Genomic DNA, 26,691 nt, shown 5'->3' on the forward strand with positions numbered 1-26,691 from the left:
TTTATGGTTTATAAATATTATTTTCAACTTAAACATATTTATTTATGCACAAATAAGCATTAAGCAAGAAATATACATTTTTATGCAAATTATTGAAATCCTACGTCATCAGTGACTGCAACACCGAACATGTTTCGCGCTAACTGCATATGTTCCTGTTGAATAAAATTTGCCATTAATGTTGTAAGTACCTCATTTGCTCTTAAAATCTGCTGCTTAATGATAATTCGGAAATCTTCACGGGCCCCTTTGTCCGCACCACGGGTACCAACGCGGCATACACTTGTGCCGGTTTGCGTAGGCGACAAATCAAAAGCAAAGTCTTCATTATGTGCATGCCATATATGCAAGAATTCTTCGATAAAATCGATTGTTATTATGTACGTAGTAAATAAGCGATAAGCGAAAGCTCTTCGTGATGTTATTAGTGTAAAGATTTGCTCAGCCATTAGGGTCTCACGCGGATATTCAAGTTGTAATAACACCAGTAAGTCACCCAGTATTTGATCAGGACAGTTAGGTTCGTAAAGCTTTCGCTGAAACATAAAATAAATTTAATTAATATTTCTGTTGTATATTTGTTTTTAAAACTCACACTAAGGGTATTAATGATAGCTTTCGTACAGTACTGTATTAATGCTTTCTGGGTCAATGGTATAAATATCATATGGCGGGGCACCTTTAATGTTAGATGTTCCAAAATATGTCCTTGGGTTGCTGGCAATTCGTCAATAATTTTGACTATGCATTCGAATCCCTGTAGCTGGATCAAAATTGTTGCAGTTTTTAAATAATAACGGTATTTAAATGTACATATATATAGGTTTAAATTACTTACCGTCAAATTTCCTTGTAATAGGTTTAAGCTTAATATTTGCAAATTCTGCACCAAGCTACTAGTCACTATCATCTCAGACATTAATTTCTTTGCCTCTTCTTGGTGTCCGAAGTATATCGCCAAATCAAAGAGAAATCGCGATATCCATGCAGCCAAAGGTAAGGTGAGTAGTAATTTGCTAAAATCCCGTTGAAATTGCTCCGTATTTAAAAGTTGCCAACATTGTGCGGCATGCACAAAGGCTTTGGAAATATCTTTGCTTGTTGGTGTAGTTAGTGAGATCTGTGGAGGTTCCATACTTTGTACATCTGGTGCTTCCATTTTCCAGTCAACTGAAATTTATTGACGGAATATATGTCAGTTTATAAAAAATTTATATAATTTTTTTTTTTATTTTACCTGTGAAACCTTCCACCAAAACATGATTAATTCCAGCATCTTCTGATTGTGTATAACAATTCTTAATATAACAATGTAGTGAATATATAAATAAAGTTGTAGCATAAAAAAGTACTTGGGTACTGCCAGCAGGACTAATTGACACAATTTCTATAAGTTTATCCCAATAAACATTTTGTCCCCAAGTTTTATTGAATGGTAAAAATGTTTCCCAACGCAAAATTTTACCACACAACATCAAAACTTGAAATATCTTTTTCCATATTTCAGTGTTATCACACTTATTCTCATCATCAATTATCTGACGTATATAATATTCTAATGAAATTGTGAATAATCTGCAAACGAGTACAGGAGGCAGCTCTGGTGTTTTGTGGTAAATCAGTGGTAATGCCTCTTCTACAAGCATTTCCTGGTATTTTTGAGGATTTTGTTTCATGCCGTCCGCTATCATTTCTAGTAATCTTGGCTACAATAAAAATATTTAATTATTATTCCAAGTATGTCACTTCTAAACTTACCGAGTGTGTGATGGCGGCTTGTGGGAAACGTTTCAATATGAGTAGCAATAATTTGCATTGATGGATACTGTTTTCGGCATTATTAACTGTAAGCAATAATATTTTATGCTGCACGTCATATGATACATGCTGGAACATTTTCACATAAAATTCCTGTGCTGGAGTAATTTCATTTTCTGGAGCTCGCAGAGCATTGGTCAGCTCGTTTACTTCATTCCACAATTCCGCATTTTGGCTTTGAAAGTTTAACGCTCTACAAATAGTTCTACTAAAATTAGCTTTTTACAATGTCGGTAATATTACTTACATATTGCTAAAGCATTTCGCAGCCTCTTCAAAGTTTTTCGAATCTTTCTCTAGTTTATACGCTTCAAACTGAAATTAATATTAATATATATCTGATTCTAAAATATATGTACATATATTTGTTTTGCGCTTACCAATATATCAAAGCTTGTGGGATGCAATGTTTTTGCTGTTATCAACCAGGCCTTAGCTGATGCAGCATCAGTGCTCCGGAGCTTTTGTGCCTGAGACACCAAATAACTTTCTTCAGAAGTAATGGTTTCCATTTATTATTCAAAAATTATAAAAAGAAAACTGTTGAAAAAAGCCGGGATTTGGAAAGCAATCTGAGTTTTTTACAAAATCGGCAACCGGGAAGAGCCGATTCAACAACAAATTATTTTGTATGAAGAATGAAATGATGGAACCGCTTACTTCCTATATTGTATGTATAATGATATTCCGCTTATTGTAAGCAAACAGTTAATTAAGTGAAGAAAAGTTATAATATTATATTGATTAGTTACAGCACTGTAAAAATTTCATTCTGAATTGAAGGAATTGAAACTACAAATGGATACAAAAAAGTAAAATTTAATGTTTCTTATGAAAAAACCAAAACAACCTGAAGTTGGTTTTGCTTAAAAACTCAGGTACATGAAAGAACCCAGCAAGACACGACAAGCGAAACTCCGAGACATAATCTCTTTTCGTAAGATAGAGATGATCGATCACACGAACGCAAGAATTTCAGATAAATATTTGAATTGAGGCTTTTGAACTGGTAGCACTTTTGAGTAAATAACTAGTGATTTCACCAAAAGTTGACTTGCAGGCTAACAAATAATCATATCCGAAAATACTATACCTGCAAAAATTAGCACATACATTAACACATACCCATATCACAAAGACCTAACTGTATGATAAGGTCATGCTTACGCAAGTTTAATGTTCCGGGTAGGTTGCAATGCAACTATTTAGTTAAGTAAAATTCTAATTCGTTGACTGTTCTAAATTTTTTTGTCTTATGTTAGCGTATTTATTTATTTTAGCAGAAAAGTAGAAAAATTAATTGTTATGCTTCCTTAAGTTGTTATTTCTGAGCGTTGGCTGCTTAAAATGCGTGAACTATCGAACCCGTACGGATTTGCTTCTACGAGTTTCACCTTTATAACGATTTCTATACACTATCGATAAATGTAAAACTTTTAATAAAAGTCGTTCTTTATCAATTTCATCACAATTGTTTGTGCCAAATGTGTAAACATCCATCTCTAAAAATCACATTATTTAAATTTTTAAATAAATGTAATATCATTCAAAGTTTTTCTTATTTTTGCTTTTAGTATGAACGCAAATGGATTTGAACAATGGGTAAACATTAATATAATGCATGCTTTTAGAAAAAGAATTTAAATACATAATTTTAATTATTTAGGGGGGCTATATGGAAGCAAAAATCACCAAGCTCGAGGAACAATTTTCCACTGGTAGCAATCCCTACAGAAAATCTAATTTATTTTCTGGAATATCCATATTTGTTAACGGTTTAACTAATCCTTCAGCTGATGAGTTAAAACGAATCATGATGGTTCATGGAGGGACCTACCATCATTATGAACGTTCACATACTACATATATTATAGCATCTAATTTGCCAGATGTAAAAGTTCGTAATATGAATACCAGTAAAATTATAAGCCCACAATGGGTGGTCGACTCGGTAAAAGAAATGCGCGTATTGGATTATACCCGTTATTTATTGTATACAAATCAAAAAGTATCGCAACCAAGCTTAGTCTTTAAGAATGTTAAAAAGAGAGATGAGAGTGACCAATCAAAAAAAGAAAATCACAACGCCACACAATGTAACAACGTTATAGTTCAGGCCGATACCAGTATATTGAGAGATGAAAAAAGCAGTGGTAAAGATTTGGCGCGTACTGCTGTGGATCCGAAATTTCTCTCAGAATTTTATAATAATTCGAGATTACATCATATCGCAACACTTGGTGCTGGTTTTAAGCAGTACGTCTCCGATTTGCGTGATCAACATGGCAAAAAGGATTTTCCAGCACGAAAGGAACTAAAGGAAAAACTAAATGTTGGTGGAAATGTAAATGCTAAAACATCTACAAAATATGTGATGCATATCGATATGGATTGTTTTTTTGTGTCGGTTGGCCTGCGGAAATATCCCGAATTAAAGGGTCAACCAGTGGCTGTCACACACTCTAAAGGTCTCATGTTTTTTTAGTTTTCATCATATAAATTTGGTTTCAGTTATTGAAAACTCTTTATATACCGTACTTTTTGCAGGCGGAGCCAGCGCAAATGAAGTGCCCGTTCACCCTAGCGCCGATCGTAAAACTGAAATGGAATTGTTTGCAACGCGTTTTGAACAACATTTACACAACAATATTTTATCGGAGAAGGTACGTGGAGGTTTCGAAGCTAAAATGTCACTTTCGGAAATAGCTTCTTGTAGCTACGAGGCCCGTGCCAAAGGTATACGCAATGGCATGTTTGTCGGAAAAGCTTTGAATTTATGTCCTGAGTTAAAGACCATACCTTATGATTTCGAAGGCTACCGTGAAGTAGCTTACACCTTATATGATACTATAGCGCAGTACACCTTAAATATTGAGGCTGTTAGTTGTGATGAAATGTTTGTTGATTTAACGGAGGTATTAGACGAGATGCAAGTGGAACCCATGGATTTTGTGCGTGCTGTGCGCGAGGAAGTGCGAGCAAAAACGGGATGTCCATGTTCCGCAGGTATAGGTGGAAATAAGTGAGTATCAAAGTACTGATATAGTCCGCCAGTTAGATATAAATTGCATTTTTTTTATTTTGTAGATTGCAAGCACGTATGGCAACAAAACAAGCCAAGCCAGATGGTCAATACTTGTTGCTACCAGAAGTAGCTGAAGAATATATGGCAAATATAAAAATCGAAGAATTACCCGGTGTGGGAAGTAGCACAGCTTATACTTTGAAAAATAACAATTTAGTAACTTGCGGAGATCTTCAAATGATTTCGTTATTGAAATTACAAATGCATGTTGGCAAAAAATTTGGCGAGACGCTTCATCAGTTCTGCCGTGGTATCGATAATCGACCGCTGACTTATGGTCAAGTAGGAAAATATACAGATATTAATTAAAGTGAGTAAAAAAAATTAAGTACACATTTTTTTTTTAATTTCAGATACGTAAATCTGTTTCGGCCGAAGTAAATTATGGTATACGATTCAAAGAATTTAGTGAATTGGAAACATTTTTGCGGCAATTATGCACTGAAGTGCACACTCGACTTACCGACATAAAACGACGCACGAAGTGCATTACACTAAAGGTAATGGTGCGTGCCAAAGATGCGCCCCTTGAGGCAGCCAAATTTATGGGTCATGGCGTATGTGATCACGTGACAAAATCAGTTTCACTATCAGATTATACAAGCGATGTAGAAGTAATCATACGAACCGTAATTGCTACAATGAAGGCATTAACGATACCACCCAATGAATTGCGTGGCGTAGGCATTCAACTTTCAAAACTAAATGATCCTAACGAGGGCAAAGCACATAAGGAGAATGCAATAATGAATATGTTTAGCAAAGTGACGGAAAAGAGAAAAGGTTAAATTTTTTTCTTTCACATTAAGACCGCATTATTAATTTTCCAAACTCTTTGTCAGACAAAATCAGTGAACCGTCCGATAATAATAGTGACTGTATTATAAGCGATAATGCTGCTACCATAAATGCCAATGTGCCGATAATAAATAAGCCAGAATCAAATGAACACAAATCCGAACAAAACCAGAAGAATAATGGAAAGCGCAGTCGTGGTAAGGCCATAGGCTGCGTCTCCGAGAAGAAATCCAAAAAAACGCCTGATATATTGGACTTGATGCAAAAGGCCAAACAAAAGCAACCAGTTGTATCTGCAAATAAGACTGCGACCATTAACAATTCCATCCCGAAGGATATCGATCCAGATGTTTTTGCGGCTCTACCAACCGACATACGTAACGAAATTTTACAAGCCCATAATCAAAGTACACAACAAACAACGAAACCTGTTATGCCAACTCAACCGCTAACCAATTCGAATTTGAGCATCCTAAACGAAAGTGATTTCCAACCATCAACGTCCAAAGCAGCAGAACATAAAAAACAACGCAAACAGCTGCAAAAATTACAAAAGCAACAAGACAATCCAAACAATCATCCATACGAATGTAATTCAACAGTGTCGCATATTGATCCGGAATTTTTAGCGGCGTTGCCACAAGAGTTGCGTATGGAACTAGAGAAGGAATATGCGCAGTTACCGGGAAAAAGCAAGTCACCTGATCTTAAGAAAAAACCTAGCACACAGACACCAGCTAATCCCGGCGAACAGCGGCAGGAAATACAAATATCTGCCGACAATATTTTCATGCAAGTGAATTGTAAAGAAATGATTTTAGCTTGGTTAAAGAGCGCCGACAAACCAGAAGTATATGATGTTGATTTGATAGCTAAGCACGCTGAAGAATTGGTTAGTGCTGATGAAATTGATACGTTATACACGCCGCTGATTTATCTCTGCAAGTACGTCACAAATGCTTATAATTTATTAATATGTGTATATATATTTAATATTTATTTCATTTATGAAAGGTTAATAAATCACCAGAAGAGTAGTGGCACACCCAATGATTGCGTGTGGCATAAAGCCTACATTGACATTATTAAGGTAGTTCAGAAAAGAATGACAGAAGCTTATAACGGCCGTAGTCTGTTTTTGGGCGCCAAGTTGAAATGTGATAATTGTGAAAAATCCTAAATAACATATGTATTTAGAACTTGCCTATTGTTAAGAATTAAGCACTTTACTACAAATTACAAACTGGTAAATATCATGGCTCATTGCGTCAACCGAGATTGTTGGTAGCCTTAACGTTAACGACTACGAAGTCTTTATCACTTACACAAGCATTCAGTGAAGGTTGTAAAATTATCGAAAATTTGCCTCTTGCGAGTTGTCAATCTACCTCTGTTAAAAATAAGGAAACATTGCTTGAAAAATGTCTTGTTGGAACGTGAGATTGTGAAACAATTTACAGAAAGGTGCTCCAAAAATGAATGCATGTTTGAAGACGATAACAAAGATTTGTATTAAAGTATATGAATATGCAGCTATTTTTTTTTTTTTTTCTTAACTTGAGACAAATCAGATGGTAGTTACGAAATATGTTGAATGAAATGACCAGCACACGATTATGTGGTGAAATGAAATTGCTAATAACAATGAAAATGGAATTGAAGAATATCCACTGAGTTTACAAATTACGTTATTGACTTGCTGTCTTGTTGCGTTCCAAAAAATCTCATTTATCTTCATATTATCCCTCAACCTTGTACTTATTTATTTTTTTTTTTTAATATTTTTCATTTTATTATATATGTAGCATATTATTTAGAAAAACACTGAATTTAATTCATTAAAAGCATTTTCTCATTGTTTTAATAAAAAAAATCATAGTAAAGAAAAGAAATTTATAATCATAAAAGTTGGATTTTGTTTGTAATAGTTGATTTTGTAGTTAAATTTGAAATGCTTTCATTAATAGTATGTTTTGTTTTGTTTTGTAGTGTAACAGCATACATAAGCAATGATATACGTAAGTGCGCAGCATTGAAGTTGTATTTGAAATTCATTTTCTCTTCCACATGCTTCTTTTAAACTGTTTCTCTTTTAATTGTCTCTAATTACCGTCCATATATTGGGAAGCGTAAGGATATTTTTAGGCATATAACATTTTTTGTCATAAAAAATTTGGATTTTATTAATTATTTTACAATTTTCGTGGCCATGGAAGTATATATATTTATATGCGAAGATTGTGTGGTTACTTCAGAATTTCTATGAGACATTGATCGTATATAGAGCTGTATATATATAGTGGAATTGTTGTCGACGTTTGTTGCGCAGTGTACAAATTCTGTGAACGTCCTGTTGTTATTTGCACAACGATAGCGATTCAATTTTTTGTACATGTGTTGTAATTTACATGTAAAATTCTGAGCTTTTTTTTTTATTATATGTAATAACTATATATATGTAGTTACTGAATCTCTGCTCGCATTTTCTTTTGATTTTACTCCACTCGAATATTCTGAATCAAGACTCGTCTTTTCATTGTAATTTTTTTTATTTTTTTGTTTTATATTCTTACTATACCTCAGTTTAATTTCATTTCCATTATATTCTTGTATGTTATGTATGTAGCTATGAATGTTGTTGTTGTTTTTGTAGGGCGGGTATGTGGCAGACAAACATTAAAAACGCTATCGCGCACGTCCATTTTAGCGGCTGAATTCAGGCGCATCGTCCTGAGTGATGTCACCATACTTCCAGATGACCAAATGTGCAGCCAAGGCAGCTTGTTGAGCGGCTCTATACTGCTCCACCAAATCCTTGAGTTTACGTTCGCGGCGCTTTTCGGCTAATACATAACCATCGGCTACCAACTGTTTACCAATGTCCACATTGGTGGCTGGATCATGCACTGTCGCTAATGCCGGCCCAGTGGCAGGTTTTAGTTCAACATTCAATTTAACAGTACGATTGAGCACATCCTCGGCAAAGATACGTAAGGCTTCTTCCTTGTCTTCATTGTCGGAGGGAAGTTGTACCAAGGCCAGTGCATACTCGGTTGCGTACGGCCTGTCGCTGCTGAAGCCGGCTGGAAGGGAGGCCAAACGGCTTGTAGGCACAGTCTGAAAATGGTAGAATCTCGTAAGATATTGTATTCAATATAAGTAATATTATAGTGAAATTGTTGCGTGATAACCGAGCTCCACTGCACACATAATCTAATCCCCTAACATCTACCGTTGGCGGTTCAACCGTTTTGTTATCTGTGGCGTCAGGCGTTACATAACAAAAATATATTGTTTCTACACCATCAACCACGTCCTGCAATCCGATTGAATGACGCTACAGTCAAATTGACGATAGGGTTTATGCTCACGACAAACAATGATTAGGCAGTGAACAATGGCGATAAGGGTTGCCCGATTTTCTCGCTATTTTCTCTAGCAAGCTTATGACTCATACGTTACACTTTGAAACGGTAACGGATCTAAGGAGCGTGCAATAATGACAACAAATATAATGATTGCATAAAAACGTACATATGTTAATACATTTTGGATATGCTTACCTCCTTGTTGCCGTAGTCGATGTAAAGCACGGTAGCGTTGTTGCCTTGCAAGCGTTCGATCTTGGCACGATACCACTGATTATCGGCAGAAAATTGCGCTGCGCACACATCTCCACGTTTTGGGGTGTAGGCACCCACGATTGGTGGATTGGATTGGAATTCAGCGTGCAATTTGGCCATCATCGCTTCCAATTTGGCACCATTTTCTACGGCTTGTGCAAAGAAAGTTAAATCGGCAGTAATCTCAGTTACAATAACATCTTCATAATGAACTTTACGTTCCACGGGTACTTTCTCGTCCTTCTCCTCCTCAACGACGACGGGTTTCTCCTCAATTACTTGCTCAACGTAATTAGCCCAGATGTTCTTCTTGGCCGCTTTGGCACGATCTTCGGCATTTTTAAGCTGACGGTAATATTCAGACTTTTCGGCACTGAAGTGCACCTCAGCAAGACCTTCCTCAACCAATGCAACCGACAAGTTCACATTATTGTCCGTCCAAAGCCAACCGATAACGGAAGAGCCGGCTTTATCGGTGGTATCAATATGTACTGATACATCACGTTGAAGAACGCGATCGCGTGTGAAAGCTAACGCCTCCTCACCATAAGGTTCGCCATCTTGAGCTGGGACGTGTGGGGAGCTTAGAGCAGGGCGTGATGAACGCGGACAAGAAATGCCAGCCAACAGGAATGTTACCAGACAACTATCTTTCGGCACATACAAACGTAGACGTGAACCACTAGCGACAAATTCAACAATAGCTTCGGTACGTAAGGCACGTTGCCAAGAAGGAAGATACTGTACTTTGATACGGGAATGGTCAACTGTCAAATCATTGATACGCAATGGCACATTATCTTTTTTGCCAAACATGCCCTTTTGACCCTTAATAGCTTGACTCTCGGCAGCTAAAAGTTGATCGTACACTGAAGAACGTTGATCATCATCTTGACGATGACGTACGCAAGTTGCTAAACCCTTCGCAACCATAGCTTCAGCAACATTTTGTCCGCCAATATTCACGGTATAACAATATTTCTCTGGGAAATTATCGCGGGCTGGCGAAATGTAATCCAAGTTACATTGCACTTTTTTGTTGATTAACTTTTTACGCAAAAATTCGCGAGCTTCGAACATGAATGGAATCTCATAGAGCGGACGGTAGTTCTTACCGCGTAGAGGTACACTAACCTCACCTTCAGCGCCGACAACTGAACGTTGGTCACGTGGTGGGCGTATCGAAGAGAAGAACACTTTCTTAACTTGCCCGTTTGATAGGCGTACACTAATGGCATCCCCGTTGAAAACTTCTACAACTGTGCCGGTGAAATCCTTTTCCTTAGCATTAACAGTAGGCGCCTTGGATTGATAATCTTGCCACAAACGTAGACGCTTTTCTTTAGCAGTTCGCTCGGCAGCACGCAACTTCTCGGCTCCTATTTAAAACAGGATAATATATGTTTAACGTACACACATAGTAAATTTGTATGTATAGATAAAATCATAATAGTAACTTTACAAATGTACAAATAATAAAACCTTATTCATTCATACATGTGTGTTTAAATTGGAATGTCGACGGGGTGAAATGATCTTTTTGCTTATAAATTTAAAAGCATCAAAATCTTGGAGTCCGTCTTTAATTTAGCATCACATTGTGTTAAGCAAAAGCAGTTCAATGATATTACAAATTAGTGCTTTAGTAACACAAAATGATGCTTGCGTTGCTAACAATTTGCGAAAATCTATCAATAAGCATCATTTTAAATAAATGTATGCAATCAAAACTTACCGCTCTTCATTACGGCCATAGACCAGTCAACACATTTGGCCAAACCTTCACGCAACAATGATTCAGCAATGTTGCCCTTTGGGAACAGAATCGTACCAATGAAATTTGAGTTGTTTACAGACTCGAGACGAATTTCTACTTCGCGTTGTAGCAATCGTGATTCTACATAGAAACGGGCTTCATCGGCAAAGGGAATTTTCACGCTTAAGTCTGGTTTGCCATCGGCATCAAGTTTAACACCTGGACAACGGATTCCCGAAATCATCAATGTTATGTATTGGAAATCTGGCAGGAGGAAGGCACGAACAGTCGAACCATCTCGAACATGTTCGATAATAGCTTTGACGGGTTTACCTCCATATAATTCAACAATATGGGCGGGATTCTCCTGAGTCCATTTAATATGGCGAACTTTTTCCACAGGTGGCACATGTGACCATTTACCGCGATTTGCACTTTTTGCTTGATCTTCCAACTCGATAAGTCGTTGCAATTCGCTGGAAGGTCTTCCCTCTCGACGTACAGTTACATATCCCTCACGCACCATGGTTTCAACAACATTTTCACCAGATTCCGCATCCTTGCCCAACCATACGAAACCATATTCTCTATTAGAATTGGCAGGTTTTTCAAACGAGAACAGAACTTCTTCGCCAATGAGTTTCTTTCTTAGAAATTCACGTGAGTCCCAGGCCCATGGTTCATCCTTAGTCTCATCACCTCCTGCACCGGGACGACGTGCTAACTTGGGCGCAAGAACGTAAGAGAATGTAATTTGCTTTTCCGGTGGTGGTGCGCCTTTTAATGCACGAATAACCACAGTGTCTCCCGAAAGTACCTGATGAGCATAAAAATTATTTATTATTTATACACATATATAACAAGATCAATAATACAAATTGCGGGTATATTGAAATTACAGTCCTTCTTCACCCGTATTTTGTAATTTTATTAGACATGTGTTTTAAAATGAAATGAGTGAAGTGTGCTGCTGCAAAAAAAAAAACACCTTAGGTATTTTCTGCGCCATCTATATTTCAATCTGTGTAAGCAGTGAGGATCGAAAAAACTTTTTTGCATTGTACATGTTTTTCTTGATTGTAAACTATAAAAATTATAAATAATAATTTATGTTAAACGAATTATTTGATTCGGTAGTTGTGTAAACTTTTAACTTCGACACATGAAGTTAAATATAAACACGAGAGTTCACACTAATTTTGTAGTGTATGTTATATTGAAATAATACCAATGTCGAGGAGCAATCTATTAGAGTAAAAAGTGAAATAAATTTGTAAAACATAAACAAATGCGATTATTAAATATCGAAATATAAAAAAATTTATGTAGACAAACTACTAATTTGTGGCCAATTGAAACATCAAAACTCTACAATTGGTTTGGATTGCACTACACAAAAAAGTTATGCTTGTGAAAAGTCCCATAATCTCGGATATACATATGTATGTGTAGCAGCATTTGATCGAATTTGAGGTTATAAACGAACTATGAATTCTGAAAGCGGTGAGCAGGCAAACATCAAAATTTGCTGCCGCGACGATGTTAGGGGCAGCGACGTTAGCTGACGCTGCCAATGATATGCTTGTTTGGTAAATATAAGTGAGAAATAATGCAATTATTCAACCGGCAAATTAAGTATTGTGTACATATGAATAATAATTAACAATGTATGACTGTTTCTGTGGCCTTCGACGCAGAATCCTTTGCTGAAGTCATTCAGTATATACGCGTACATATATGAAAATACCAACAGTCTATTTCAAAATCTGCCAAGTTGGCACCTCCATGAAACTTTCATTTCGTGTATTGCTGCTTGTACTGCTCACTCACTTTTTAATGTCTATATACATATCGCATTCACACATACATAAAAGCAGCTCTGTCGGCGTATTCGTTTGTCGTCAGCACGCTGCCTCAATTTCATTCATTTTTCTTACCGTCCCTTAAATGAAAATCTTCAAACACCAATATTTTTTAAATTTAATTCAAATTTCCCTGCCTTTCATATTTTAAGTAGAAAAAAATAAATAAAATGTTGATATTATTTTACTGACCTGTTTCACAATACCACGACGTTTTGGTGCCGACGACGCGGAATCACCATCCTTATTTGTCGCCGTGGCTGGACTTGTCGATGCGGGTCCACTCATTTTCTTTAATTTTCAATCACTTTTTAGAGCGGGTGTGTTAGCACTGATAATTTATAGCGAATGCGCTATTTAATGAACTTTTTTCTTGCTTTCTGCAATTAAAATATAATTGAAAACGGGGGAAAAATTATTCCTCTGCTTGAACTCGATGTCCACCTATCTGCTTCTGCTTCGTCCGTTCCACGTTTGCACGAGTACGAACACACCACCGCCCGTGAAATTTTACTTCGGTTTGACAGAAGGTGCAACGAATACGAACAAACGTCAAATATTGAAGAGGTGTCATGTGACGTCATACACCGTAGAGTTGCTTTCATCACAAAAACTAATATAATTTTTTGAATTTTTAATTACCAAGTGATTGTGTAAGACTTTTCAGTCAAGTATATTAACATTTGTAAATTAAATAGAGCAAAAGTTCTTAAATTTTTAAGCTGTAAAAATTCGAAAATGATTTTTAAAAATTTTTTTAACTTAAAAAATAAAAGGAATTCCGAAAGTCTTGTATGAATAAAGATCCACGTTTCATTTAAAACTAAAATTCTTATAAATTTATGTACGATAATTGAAGAAAATCGGACTGCTTTATTGTGAAATTAAATGCAATAATTTTAAGAATTTCAAAATGAAGGAATGTAAAATTTGTAGGGCAAATTGAGGTTTACACGAATGAGAAGGGCGTTATAAGACGTATCTGAACACAGACTTACATATATGTATGTACGTGTGCATTAACGTTTGTGTGTTTTAACATGTATTATTAATATGTGTGTAATTTTTGTTGTAAATAAAATAATTTAAAAACTATCCACTTTTAATTATTTTTATTATTATGTTAAAATATCGTTATTTAGAAGTATATGTAAATCTATTTTTTTATAAAGACTATGGAAGTGACTACACTACCGATTTTGCCACCGAATTTGAAAGTAGGTGTCGGAATTGAACATTTCTTAAGGAACTTTTCTTCTAAACTAATTAAGAGCTCATCTTCCGTCCAATTGCAAGATGTTAAAATAAATAAGCTGTTCTCATCCATAATGCTATGAACAGTATTAAGATATGTGTCACGTTTTTCTTTTGGATTGTCTGGGCATAAGCTGATGGCATCATAGGTGCCTTTGTCATGAATGATTCCGAAAGTTCCGAGTTGTTGTCGACAGAGTTCCGTATTCAATAAATCTACAACTTCATAACGAATGTTTAACCCCTGATCTTTGGCTATTTGCTTAGCTAATCCAATAGCGCCTTCCGAGTAGTCCACACCAAGTAAATTGGAAAAACCTTCACGAGCTAGTTCTATTAAGAGCATACCATTGCCACAGCCCATATCCACAATATTTACATCATTACTTAATGTATCTTGCTTCAATATCCAATTTATGATACGATTTTGAGAATCTTCGTCAAACCAAATTGTACCCACATCTCCATGATTTTTATAATTAGCAATTTCTTGGTCATAGCTGTTATCCCAGTAGTTCTTGGTACCAAGTTCAGATCCTTCTAGCTCCTCCACAGACATTTTATAAAATTAATTAATGAATGTGTGATTTTATAAACATGCAAAGTTGTAAGTTAAAGTAACTGCTATTATTTATAAAATGCAATATTTATGCACGTGCGCTATATTTATTTACAAATTTATACACTTTCAAGGCCGGTACATAATAATTTTATTATTCACAATAGCAGGTTCCTATGATTGCAAATTCGTTCTACAATAACAAAATTGCAGAATCATAGTTATTTCTTTCAGATTATTGTTTTAGCATATTATATAATATAGTTTAATACTTATATAATTGCTATTGTTTAAAAATTGGAATATACACATATTTTTGTTACATAAACTTTTGCTGTCGAGTTGACAGTACTAATAGCTTGAAAATTGGATATGTTCCGAATACGAAGATCCTACTGTTGGTAATTAAAGATTGTATAAATCTAGACTTAAAGGTTTAAATATAGATTTATTCCTATAGTCATATAGTCCTAAGAATGGATCGGGCTATCGTGGCATGCAACTAACTCATAATTTACTTTAAATTATTACATTGTTTGTTAAGTTTTACAACATAAAATTTAACTCATTCAAATGCATACAATGAAGTTTTGCACGTTTAAGCTTGCGAATATATTTTCGCATGTTTTGTAGTTTTAGCTTCATTTTATGTTAATTTTTATTTTTGAATGCATCTACCGCGAATTTCGCTAATATACTTTGTACTTTCCGAACATTTCCCAAAAAATGCCAAAATATTTTCTCTGCCGTTTTGGCTATATTTGTGGGCAATTAGGAAAATAATAATTATTAGTTGGAACCCAATAAATATTTCCTCTTATTTGTCAATAAAGGGTGTATAATAAACAAAGAAGCTGTAAAAACTAAGTGCGAACTATTAGAGTATACAAAGGAAATGCCACAACGTCGGATTGGTAATCGTCGAGAAAATAGTAGAGGAGGTGGTGGTGGAGGAAGTGGCGGTATGCGCGATGGTGGGCGTGGCAGAGGTGGAGGTGGTAGAGGACGCGATGATGGTGTACGTTCCGGACGTGTAGAGAGGCGGTATGATGATCGAAGCCGTCGAGGTGGTGGAGGAGGTAATAGCGGCGGTAACAACAACGACTTTGCCGGTAAATTTATTGTACAACTAATTTATATACATATGTATATATAGGGTGAACCACAACAAACACTTTAGCGAGTGATTGAAATATTCTATTTTTAATATTATTGGTTATTCATTAAAGATCTGTTATTTTTATTCCAGTTTGGGATATAAAGTTTTTTTTATGTTTTATACTGTTCATCCAAAATTATAGTAGATTAATAATTTGATTTCTGTTTTCCTTTTTTGCTTGTAACAATCAGGTTTTGCTTTTAAAATCAAAAAAATAGATCCAAATTTTAAATTTGTGTAAAAAAATAATATAAAAATGCATCGACTATTTAAATTTTTGTAGGTTTCAAATCTTATTATTCTTATGAAATATTTTTCTAATAATCTTTATTTTTTTAGGACTACGCACCATAAACTGGTCAGACGTACGCCTGCCGCCTTTCCAGAAAAACTTCTACCAAGAACATCCAAAAACGCGAAATCGCCTACCACAAGACGTAGAAAGATACCGCGCAGCTCACCAAATAACGGTTCGTGGTCCAGCACCCAATCCAATACAATACTTCGACGAAGCCTGCTTCCCCGATTATTGCCTCAACGAGATCAGACGTCAGCGTTATACAGAGCCAACACCTATTCAAGCACAATCATGGCCAATCGCAATGAGCGGATGCAATCTCGTCGGCATCGCTAAGACCGGCTCTGGCAAAACACTTGCTTTCATTCTTCCCGCTATCGTACATATAAATAATCAACCACCATTGCAACGCGGCGACGGGCCCATTGCACTTGTTTTGGCGCCAACGCGCGAGCTGGCTCAACAGATACAAACTGTGGCAAATGATTTTGGCTCGAGCGTTTACGTGCGCAATACATGTATATTTGGTGGTGCACCAAAGGGTAAACAAGCAAATGATTTGGAACGTGGCGTAGAAATAGTAATTGCCACACCGGGGCGACTATTAGATTTCTTAGCAACTGGCGTTACAAATTTGCGACGCTGCACTTACTTAGTTTTGGATGAAGCTGATCGTATGCTTGATATGGGTTTTGAGCCGCAAATCCGAAAACTTCTCGGACAAATACGACCTGACAGACAAATTCTAATGTGGAGCGCCACTTGGCCAAAAGAGGTGCGACAACTGGCCGAGGACTTTCTCGGTTCGTACATACAGGTATGCATTTTCCGCTTCACACTGTTGTGGAAAGTAGATTGAGTTATAATCTACCAAGCATATTGTTTTAATTTCATTTATAACTTTACAGGTCAATATTGGTTCATTAGAGTTATCCGCAAATCACAACATACGTCAATATGTCGATGTTTGCAATGAGCATGATAAGGGCACAAAACTAAAGGATTTACTTTCACACATCTACGACCAGTCACATGCGCCGGGTAAAATTATAATTTTCGTCGCAACAAAAAAGAAAGTGGACGAGCTGTCACGCTTTATCAATGGTTTTGGTGTACGTGTCGGTTCAATACATGGCGACAAATCACAAGTTGATCGCGATAATGTGTTGGCCGAATTTCGTAGTGGACGCTCGAATATTTTAGTCGCCACCGATGTAGCGGCGCGTGGTTTAGACGTGGACGGCATCAAATATGTCATTAATTTCGACTTTCCACAATCGTCTGAAGACTATATACATCGAATCGGACGTACCGGGCGTAAATATTCCACAGGTACATCGTATGCATTTTTCACACGAAAGAACGCCAAATGTGCGCGTGCTCTAATCGATATACTGCGCGAAGCTAACCAAAATGTAAATCCCGAATTGGAGTATATAGCACGAAATTCGGGTACCGGTGGTGGGCGCAATCGTGGCGGTCGTGGTGGAAATGGTAATAGCGGTGGCGGTGGTGGTGGTAATATGACGTCGAGCAGACGAGGTGGCGGTGTTGGTGGTGGCAATAATAGTGCATTCATCTCCGGTAGCGGTATGAGCGGACATTCTAGTTCTGGTGGTACTGGCTATGGGAACGGTTATCGTGGTGCTGCTATGGCTGGAAGTCATAGCGGCAGTGGTGGTTATAGTGCCAATAGTGCCAATAGTACTGGTGCAGGTGGTGGTTACTCGAATGGCAATTTATCTGGCGGCGGTTCGAGATCGCGTAGCTACAATTCCCGTCATTAAAAACAAACATACTTGTCAACTTCAAGAGTTGGGTTTGTTTAACATATACAAAGCATATACAGGGTATAAACTGAATTCGCATTAATTTCGTTTCGATTTTCGAATTTCGCAACGTTTCTTAAAGCAAAGAAGTATGAAATTGACATGAGCGCGCATGTTGAAAATCTATTACTTGTAGTACTTGACGTGCGGTGCAACAATGGATGGCAGCATGTTCATCCGCACCACACCAAGTCATAAGCTTACAACAGCTCAATTGTAAGCTGAAATTATTTTCGAATTTAAACACTTTTGAATGGCAGCAATCGAATTTACTAATTTTTGGCATATTTTCGGCATTTCTATTTTACTAATGCATCAAACCCTTGGTATTTACGTTGGGGAAAGAACATGAAGGAGAAGAAAGAGTTATCGCTTTGTATACAGCAAAAAGGAAAGAAGTGCAGATATATAAATATGTACATTTTCGTTTTAAATACTTTACATCTAAACATTTGTAATTGAAATGAAAGCATGGAAATAAAGCTACAACAGCAAATACTGAAGCAAAAACAAAAAAAAAAAAAAAACAAAGAAAAAAAGTTTTATTATTTTTATTTCAAAGAAGTTTGTTTTATTCTAATTTGTTTTGCAATACATGTACAATGTTGTTGTATGTAAATATATTAAGGTATTTTAATTGTAAAAGACATGCATGTCCCTCTGTTGCGCGTTCTGCTCTACGAATTTAGAACTTAATACTTTATTATATAATGTAAAATGTATGTATATATGTATTTTAAGTATACACTAGTTCGTGTTTTTAAAAATAAATGTTAGAATTATGATATTTTAATTATATTTAAAAACGGCGTGCCCTTGTCCATCTAGCACATTTTTGATAAATTTTTTCTCTCTTATATCTCTGCTCATTGAGCTTGCTGTTGTGTTCGGCGTTGTCCTGGAATGAGAAGGAAAAACATACATATTGTAATTGAGGTACTATAATAATATATGTAAGTATATGAGCGTATTGCAATGCGCATAAAGTTTATAACACCTATATTTAAAGTTTATAATTTTATATCGTTCTGATGTACTGCTACTTCGTCGAAGCTTAGTGGGAAGGTGGGAGTGGGAATCTTCAGTCGGTAGCTCTCCCATCAACTCGAGTTTTACCATGCAACTACAGTATCTCAAGTGCAGCGGCCTTTCAATAAGGTAGCAGTAGTTGTACTGCTCCAAAATTCAGCTTCCCTTCGATAACGAGTCTAAGTTTACAATAACGTGTTTGAGTACGCTCAAGACTAATCAGGTGTGTCCGACCTCTTCATCAATAACCACATATGTATATGTCGCTTGTCAGGGCCTAATCACAGCGGATTCGCTTCACACTATAAAGTCAATGAGTTTGTTAGGAAGGGGAATTTTATCCGATGATATGTTTCTGGCCCAAAGTGGAGCGCAAGAGGTCCACTGAAATACTAGATCCTAGCAAGGAACATCTCGCCGTCAAGGTAGGTGTTATGACTGGACAACAGTCGGGTCTACATAAGCGGAACGGGCCCGAATTTTTGTCCAGCCAAGGACTCGGTATTTTTCTGCCGCTGCAATAACAACAACAAACTAGACAAGAGGATTCAACTGGGCACGTTTATCGTAAGTGTTCAGCTTCGGCCGGATTGGGATTGAAACATCTCGGTAGTTACATTTTGGGAATCCTCTTGAAGAGACTGGGATTGATATTAGTCGCCTTAACAGATTTTTGGTTCTAAGATTCAAGATCATGATAAAAAATTAGCGATTCCTATTTAAACCCACTCTCGATTGCAACACGTTAAGAAACTTTCTACTTCTTCCTTTTCGGTTGATTCTTACTGAGTCTTTGGTCTATTGGCTTTTACTCATTTAGCAATTTATTTCCGGTAGTCGACTTGTAAAGAACTTAGTACTTTTTTTAACATTACAAACAGTAAACGCTATACACATTTTTTTATTATGAATCTAAATTCTTTATTTTTTATAAATTTTTTTTATAGATTTACCTTTATCCTTATGTTTGCGCTCCTTGTTGGACTTATTAGCCATCTTTGCGCCGCCGATATTACATCTCTTGGTGATTTTGCGCATTGGCTCACAGCTTGAATCTGCGTTGGTATCAGTGGAGTCAGTTGCAACGGTTGGATTGGTTGTTATGACCGATTTCAATTTATCCTGTCTCGTCATTTGACCGTTAGTGCATTCCGACCAGGCGCCCTTTTCATAACGGCAAGCTGTTGAAGAAGCAAATTGTAACTGATCGTTAAAATGGAATAGATAAATAGATTAAAGCAGTGAAAATTGGGTTGAAAATACAAATAGTCTTCTTTAAAAAGAAAACTCTTGCTCAGATAGCCCAGAAATGTATAGATAACTAAGAATGTTAAGTTTGAACGATGGATCGACTGGGCGCATTTTACGTCGAGATCTTAAATTTAAAGCATGCAAAGTGCGAAGAACTCAAGACGCTCGATCTCCCAAAGCGACATCGCTTTCAAGCTAAATTTTGTTCAGCGATCAGGCCTATTTCCGTGGGTATGTTAACAAGCAAAACTGCCTTATATGGAACGAAGAGCAAACTGAACAGATTCAAGAGTTGCCATTTCATTCAGAAGAAACAACGGTTTGGTGCGGTTTGTAGGCCGGTGGAACCATCGGTCCACATTTCTTTAAAAATGATGCCGGTGAGGACGTAACCGTCAAGGGCGACCGTTGGATTCAACACAACGGTGCTACTTCCCACACATCGCAACAATCAATGGATTTACTGAGAGAATACTTTGGTGAGCAGATAATTTCACGTTTTGGGCCGATCGATTAGACTTTTCTCCGTTTAGATATGTAAAGTCTAAAGTCTAAAGTCTATGTGGACTATTTCGCTTTGCTTCAGGCTTTGGAGCAAAACTGCACGCGTGTCATTCGCCAGTTACCAGTCGAAATGTTCGAAGTAGTCATCGACAATTGGAGTTAACGAATAAACCATCTGAGACGTAGCCGCGGACCACATTTGAAAGAGATGATCTTCAAAAAATAAATGACAAAGAATGTTATTTCGAGTGGTAATGAACATTTTCCATAAAATTTGAAGTTCCCGTGTCTTTATCTTTAAAAAAAGAGGCAACCTCGAAATGGATCAATGGTATGGAAAATTGTATCGACAAGTTGAAGGGTCGCTATAAACAATGTATCACCATTGAAGGGAACTATGTTAAACAAAGAAAATGAATTCTTCCAAAAAAATGTGTTTTACTTTGGTAGGTCGGGGACTTTTTAATTGACTCACTATTTTATCAAGAAAAAAAAATGTCTAAAGACTTGATTACGTCGTTTATATGTATGCATATATGTAATTATGCATACATATATGTTGTAACAACAAAATAATGCTCGATCAGACGTCGGCTTTATACTCCCCAACATTCGCTTTAAAGTAAACTTTTCATTCGCAGAATGGCCACAATGCAAAGAATCTAACGGAAATGCGCCATATTTCCATACATTTGGAAGGAAAATCAATTGTGCGCTGCCTGCAGTTCCACAACCTGCCGCACCATTCCACAAAACGCGAATATGAAGAGCGAAAATTTGGTTTTCTTAAGCTTCCGCTGCGTCAAGCGTCTACTGCAATTACATAAAATGCGACAATGCCTTTGTACAAAGCAGAAAAAATTCTAAAAAAAGTAAATGAAATACAATTTTACAATTTTAATTGGGGGTAGCCACAAAAAGTGAAAGTCGCTTATACATACACACACACAGACGTATGGCACACATATAGCAAACTTTTGTCACCGTTAATATGCAGCGCAGCATACTTTACATACATATTTACACACACATACATACAGGCTTTAAGCGCATAAGTGTGTCACCGTGCGCGGAAAGTGAGCAAAAGCTGTAAAGTGGCAAGTGCAGTGAGGCATTGAGCTACTGCGGTTCCACATACAACTATTGAGGCTATGCGCTGCCATGGCTGCTTCTAACCGTTAGCATAGTCAATTTAATTAGAGCAAGCGCGCATGCAGACACACATATTCACACACACACCGGTGCATATTCATAGAAATATTAAATGTGGGCAGAAAGATCTACAGCAAATGCACACTGCAACTGAAACTATTCGAACTGGTTACATAAATAGTCCGCTTGGAACTATATACATATTTATTAAAATGGCCGCGAAGACTTCCGTTATGCTACCTATCAAAATTCTTTTGAAGAAATTACTTTTTTTTCGATTTTTCAAAAATAAAAGTTTTTACACCAAAATGGCTCAAAGCCCAACTAGTGCGGCACTACTTCATTCCACACCGGCATGTATACCTGCACAAATGCAACGGAATAAATACGCATAAGTTAAATGCAACCCTGCGTGCATGCAGTTATAAGCTGCGCACAGGACAAAGCATAATTAAAATTCAAGAGAGTGAAAACGCACAAAACAGTCGCTGGAAATCCTGCAAAAAAAAACGACTTTAAACTGTTTGGCAGCCAACATTCAGCAATCAGCGGTCTCTGACAGTCGGCTTAAAAATGTCAACTGCAATCACATTACATTTATGCGCACACACTAACACAACTACATGCACACCCAAACAGATATATACATATAAACTGCTTTGTGATTGTGCAGTTTTTTACATTCATGCGTGCCACTCAAGCGCATTTTAATATTTTAATTAGAATTTTCATAAATACTTGCGCGTCCCCATGGCGTATGAGTGACTTTTTTCCCTTATGCTTACCCCAAACACATTACGACGCAATAAAGGCCTTGTGAAAGGACCATTTGCAATAGCCGAAATTGAAATTATTTATGAAATGAAATTTATTAATTTTTTTCACATTCATAGCAGCATTAAAATCGCAAACGTCAACATAGCAACCGTGTATTTCACTGCGCTGTTTGTTACTCATACGCCCCCAAAGACCCTGCTTTAAGTGGCTCAACGGTGCAACTCTAATGCGATTAGTACTTTCAAAAGTTAATAATATTTAAAAAAATGTGTATGCATATCAGCTTTTAGTGTATGGACGGTCTCTTTTGGTTGGATAGCTATTTTTTTTTTTTAAATAAGTGAGGTGAATGCTCAAGAAGAAGTTCGGACAAATTTTAATGAATTTTATTAAAAAGTGATCTTTTTTTAATTTGCAAATGAAGCTTATATACTTCTAGCGTGCTATGAACACTTGAAAAAGTGGATAAATAGTTAAAGAAGAGATGGAAATAATCTAAAATACTGTAAGTACAATTATTTATGCAAAGTCTTAAGGGGTTATACACCCCAATCCCAAAAAAAAAACGTTTGTTTTTTGTAAATTTTTTTAAGAGGTGCTGATGGAAGACGAAGCCTGTTATCAGTTCTAGTCATTTTTTTCGATTGCTTGCTTCAATCTCATCAGTTATTGACAGTAAAATGTAGAATCATACGTTCGACCAGGCTGGAGCAGCTCATAGTGGTTGATTTCTTTCCAATCCCACCCAAAAACTTTCGAGGCGTCAAACCTGGCTTTGCGACCATTGGTAGTGCTTCACTACATTTGGACCATGAACTTTTTCGCACATTATTGTCGTATGCGATCCACTACTATGGTTCGATTTCATTTCGTTTCAGCAAAGAATCGCAGATGTTAATTCGGTCCAATAAATTTTTCACAGACAATTCATGTGGTACCCAAACATCGAGCATTTTTTAATGGTTTAAAATCGTTTGATTATGAATATTAAGATTCCTAGCGTTGTCATGGCTGCTTACAATGAAAGGGAGCGAACCGTTGTTGTTCTACATGACCTAATACAGCATCGTGTCCGTAAACTTCTTAAATTTGAGAGGTGGCTAGCGTGGCATTCTATTTAAAATATAGCGAATTTTTCTTTTTTTTCAACTTCCCCGAATTAAATTTTTTTTTGGTAAATGAAGCTTAAAATATCACTTTTTCAACACTATATGGTATGACACATTGTGACTGGTAGCACTTGTCATACTATATGATTGCAACGACATCTATTGACAAAATACGAAAAGACTTTTTCGACTACCCAATATATCCAATAAAGGTATTTTCAAACAACCGGTTAGACGCCATAGAACCATGACTAATAACTTTTTCGTGTCTGAATTGGACGTTGTTGATGTGGATGACCTTTGGTTTCAAAACAACAGTCACGATAAAGCCAACGAAACAGTCAATTTATTGAAAGAAGCTTTTGGTGAGTATTGGCCTCCAAGATCATGCGATTTAACACCTCTTGATTATTTTTTGTGGTGTGAGACAACTTAATCGCCTATACCGACCTGATATTTTGTTTTCAGACACTCAAATTGTCTTCACTGACAAGTGTTTTGATGAATATTTACGAAATTTTTATGAAATCGAAAGCTTCGTCTAGCTGAATATGAATGAAATCTAAGCCCTAACCCCTAATAGTATACTTTTTTGGATCCACGGAAATTTCGTGCTTCCTTACTTGATTTAAAAGTTTCAGTTATTTGGAAAGCTATGTGTAGTACAACATTTAGTACCTTCAACTTCAAAGAATTACTCCCAGTAAAAATGTGCTAGCGTCAAATGACTGGTTTATCAATTTCCACTATTGACCATTCACTTCACTAATAAAAAAATCTCAACTTCATTTATGTTAAAATGCAGTTACGTGCTTGCTCCAATGGAAAGTGTTGCAAAAACACTAGCAAAGCCTTCTCTTGCCATGCATTGTGACACGTAGAAAAAAATCAGTGTCGTAAAAGCTGTGCCTGAAGACGTGCCACCATTAATAAAATGCAACAAAAGTGGCACGCAACACACCGAAACACTCAAGTGCATACAATATTCAACTAAACGGTATATATGTACATATGTACGTATGTATGGTGCTAGGATTTTCCCTCAAGCGTGTTGGAGCGATAGCGAAGTGTGAAATTCCTTTCTGACGCTGTTATTTCTTCTGGTCTAAGCATGTAGGCATTTTTTAAGTGTGTAACCTTTGCCAGCAACAATGGCTTTGTTTGGCATGCTTCTTTAAGCTCTGGCCAAGCATATCCTATTTTGCATTTTTTCATATATTTGACTTCCGAGTAAGTGTTTGTTATTTACTTCATTTGATTTTTCTTTCTTTTGGCATTTCAACAACAGCTATAAAAGTATCTTATTGCAATAGAACGATTTATTTGATTTTGGGAAAAAATGTTGTGGTTACAACAACAGCTGAAAGTGTTTAACAAAATGTTTTCTTTACAATGATCTTAAGTTCAAGAATGGGCTAGGTTAGGTTAACCTGGTAGGCCAATCAGAATGTGTCAGCTAGCGACTGAAAGGTGTTCAGAGTGGCGAAATCGATCAATGAAGATGAAGGCCAAAACTACACACTCCAGATCAACGAGGTAGAAGAGGATATTCTGTACGCGGTGTTCGGGAAAGTGGCGAGGGGCGTGGAAAGCGTGTTCCCTCGGCTCAAAAAGCACCACCCCGTGGACGGCAATAAAAACACGGGGGAGATGGGTGAAGTAGAAAAGGATATCGGCATAGAAGAGATCATGGCTACTTCATTTGTCCTACAGGAGGTGGTGGTGGAGAAAGAAACCAGTCATCAGTGTGATGGTCCAAAACTAAGATCGCCTCTGCCGAGCTTCTTATACATTTAAAGAAGGGCGGCTACAATGCTCCATATATTGCATCGTGTAACGTGGTCGCTGGGCTGAAGTCACAAAACTATGCGATATACACCCTGAGCATAATTAACAAGGAAGGAACCTGTTGGATTGCTATCAATTTGATTGGAGGCTACGTGGAATGCTTAAAATTTAATTTTTTCCCTTCAAGAGGTGCTGAATTCTAGAATTAAATATCTGAACCTACCACAAATCATCTGATTTAGCTTCTACTGTTTGATTCATTTGATAATGGAAGGACGAAAGCGGTACGATAAGACTACTTAAATACTTAGCCTACAAAAGAGCGAGGTACATAGTCTCCCTTTAGCTCGACACACTTCAACCAGCGGTACTCAAACTTCCTTAAACTGTCTGAAAATACTTTTCTGAAGGTCTGCCATGTCGGCATGGTGCCTGGAGGCCGCTAAATAGGGCTGTTTTTTCTGCAATTATTGAAATATACTGGTACAATAATTCGCCATATTAAAGGCCTGTGATCGTTCGTTCAGTTCTTCCAAAAATAGTCGTAAAAAATGTTAGACATCTCCTTTCCGACCGATAGAGCCATCTTCTTCGTCTTCGGAGCGCGTTCGCCATGCCAAATCCACAGTTGGTACTGTTTGTTGGTCTCTGGTGGGCATCCGTGAAGTCACATTTTGTGGTTGTTCATAAAACAGAAATTCCGTCGAATTGCGATTTACTTGATATCAAGGTGAACAATCGTGTCAGCTATCGTCACAACAGTGTTCTCATGCCCAATTCGTGGGTTGTCCGGAAAGATGGCGCCGTATTTGCTACAAACACTTTTTGTGAGAGCAAAAAAAAACATTGTCTTAATTATATACACGTACATTAGGGTGATTAAAAAAAAAAAATTTTTTTTCGTTTAGTACTCTGAAAAATAGGTTCCTAGACACCTCTAAGGAAGCCTCTCCAAGTATGAGTTCTTAATTGTAACGAGAAGGTCCTCCTACTTACAATTTTCTATTTTTTCTTATTATTATATAGAAAACTTTATATCT

General features: G+C 36.8%; 6 protein-coding genes across 7 annotated transcripts in view; 2 read left to right on the forward strand and 4 right to left on the reverse strand.

The window, feature by feature from the left end:
- Positions 1-22: 22 nt before the first annotated feature.
- LOC108969397 lies at positions 23-2,672 on the reverse strand. 2 transcript variants are annotated; one of them, XM_018934085.1, is made up of 7 exons: positions 2,199-2,672; positions 2,066-2,133; positions 1,759-2,023; positions 1,238-1,706; positions 839-1,170; positions 596-763; positions 23-536 (listed from the first exon to the last, which is right to left on the reverse strand). In XM_018934085.1, exons 1-7 carry the CDS (start codon positions 2,328-2,330, stop codon positions 90-92), a joined length of 1,881 nt encoding a protein of 626 aa, XP_018789630.1. In that variant the 5' UTR covers positions 2,331-2,672; the 3' UTR covers positions 23-89. The 2 variants fall into 2 exon arrangements, with proteins under 2 accessions (XP_018789630.1, XP_018789631.1); XM_018934086.1 differs by having other exon boundaries at positions 1,759-2,011; positions 2,199-2,671.
- A 639-nt stretch (positions 2,673-3,311) lies between these two features.
- On the forward strand, positions 3,312-7,530 carry LOC108969408 (DNA repair protein REV1). Its single transcript, XM_018934103.1, has 7 exons — positions 3,312-3,420; positions 3,485-4,286; positions 4,366-4,840; positions 4,906-5,185; positions 5,257-5,686; positions 5,746-6,646; positions 6,716-7,530. Exons 1-7 carry the CDS (start codon positions 3,394-3,396, stop codon positions 6,879-6,881), a joined length of 3,081 nt encoding a protein of 1,026 aa, XP_018789648.1. The 5' UTR covers positions 3,312-3,393; the 3' UTR covers positions 6,882-7,530.
- Positions 7,531-7,593: 63 nt separating this feature from the next.
- LOC108969409 (staphylococcal nuclease domain-containing protein 1) lies at positions 7,594-13,470 on the reverse strand. Its single transcript, XM_018934104.1, has 4 exons — positions 13,135-13,470; positions 11,060-11,897; positions 9,265-10,703; positions 7,594-8,818 (listed from the first exon to the last, which is right to left on the reverse strand). Exons 1-4 carry the CDS (start codon positions 13,228-13,230, stop codon positions 8,405-8,407), a joined length of 2,787 nt encoding a protein of 928 aa, XP_018789649.1. The 5' UTR covers positions 13,231-13,470; the 3' UTR covers positions 7,594-8,404.
- Positions 13,471-14,045: 575 nt separating this feature from the next.
- LOC108969412 (protein-lysine N-methyltransferase mettl10) lies at positions 14,046-14,883 on the reverse strand. Its single transcript, XM_018934107.1, has one exon. The coding sequence runs from the start codon at positions 14,753-14,755 to the stop codon at positions 14,099-14,101; it is 657 nt and encodes a 218-aa protein (XP_018789652.1). The 5' UTR covers positions 14,756-14,883; the 3' UTR covers positions 14,046-14,098.
- A 592-nt stretch (positions 14,884-15,475) lies between these two features.
- LOC108969410 (ATP-dependent RNA helicase p62-like) lies at positions 15,476-18,605 on the forward strand. Its single transcript, XM_018934105.1, has 3 exons — positions 15,476-15,867; positions 16,254-17,029; positions 17,121-18,605. The coding sequence occupies exons 1-3, from the start codon at positions 15,651-15,653 to the stop codon at positions 17,997-17,999; spliced, it is 1,872 nt and encodes a 623-aa protein (XP_018789650.1). The 5' UTR covers positions 15,476-15,650; the 3' UTR covers positions 18,000-18,605.
- Positions 18,606-18,696: 91 nt separating this feature from the next.
- The window catches only part of LOC108969411, a 105,877-nt gene continuing 97,882 nt past the window's right edge, over positions 18,697-26,691 (reverse strand). Inside the window, exons 5-6 of the mRNA XM_018934106.1 lie at positions 20,024-20,251; positions 18,697-18,939 (exon numbers count right to left, since the gene is read on the reverse strand). Of these exons, the coding sequence (XP_018789651.1) occupies positions 18,908-18,939; positions 20,024-20,251 (260 nt within the window). The 3' untranslated portion in view covers positions 18,697-18,907. The remainder of the gene's footprint in view (positions 18,940-20,023; positions 20,252-26,691) is intronic.

Source organism: Bactrocera latifrons, unplaced genomic scaffold (assembly GCF_001853355.1).
Source record: "Bactrocera latifrons isolate USDA-ARS-PBARC rearing strain unplaced genomic scaffold, ASM185335v1 scaffold_251, whole genome shotgun sequence".
NCBI classification, from domain to species: Eukaryota; Metazoa; Arthropoda; class Insecta; order Diptera; family Tephritidae; genus Bactrocera; species Bactrocera latifrons.

Excerpts from the sequence above, each read along its gene's own strand:
- LOC108969397 (XM_018934085.1), bottom strand. The coding sequence starts at position 2,330 with ATGGAAACCATTACTTCTGAAGAAAGTTATTTGGTGTCTCAGGCACAA. Across the intron at positions 2,134-2,198 it reads CCACAAGCTTTGATATATTG|TTTGAAGCGTATAAACTAGA; the intron begins GTAAGCGCAAAA and ends TATTAATTTCAG. Across the intron at positions 1,171-1,237 it reads TTTGGTGGAAGGTTTCACAG|TTGACTGGAAAATGGAAGCA; the intron begins GTAAAATAAAAA and ends AATAAATTTCAG.
- LOC108969408 (XM_018934103.1), top strand. The coding sequence starts at position 3,394 with ATGAACGCAAATGGATTTGAACAATGG. Across the intron at positions 4,287-4,365 it reads GGCTGTCACACACTCTAAAG|GCGGAGCCAGCGCAAATGAA; the intron begins GTCTCATGTTTT and ends TACTTTTTGCAG. Across the intron at positions 6,647-6,715 it reads CCGCTGATTTATCTCTGCAA|GTTAATAAATCACCAGAAGA; the intron begins GTACGTCACAAA and ends CATTTATGAAAG.
- LOC108969409 (XM_018934104.1), bottom strand. The coding sequence starts at position 13,230 with ATGAGTGGACCCGCATCGACAAGTCCAGCCACGGCGACAAATAAGGAT. Across the intron at positions 11,898-13,134 it reads GTCGTGGTATTGTGAAACAG|GTACTTTCGGGAGACACTGT; the intron begins GTCAGTAAAATA and ends TATGCTCATCAG. Across the intron at positions 8,819-9,264 it reads TCGACTACGGCAACAAGGAG|ACTGTGCCTACAAGCCGTTT; the intron begins GTAAGCATATCC and ends TACCATTTTCAG.
- LOC108969412 (XM_018934107.1), bottom strand. The coding sequence starts at position 14,755 with ATGTCTGTGGAGGAGCTAGAAGGATCTGAACTTGGTACCAAGAACTAC.
- LOC108969410 (XM_018934105.1), top strand. The coding sequence starts at position 15,651 with ATGCCACAACGTCGGATTGGTAATCGTCGAGAAAATAGTAGAGGAGGT. Across the intron at positions 15,868-16,253 it reads TAACAACAACGACTTTGCCG|GACTACGCACCATAAACTGG; the intron begins GTAAATTTATTG and ends TTATTTTTTTAG. Across the intron at positions 17,030-17,120 it reads TTCTCGGTTCGTACATACAG|GTCAATATTGGTTCATTAGA; the intron begins GTATGCATTTTC and ends ATAACTTTACAG.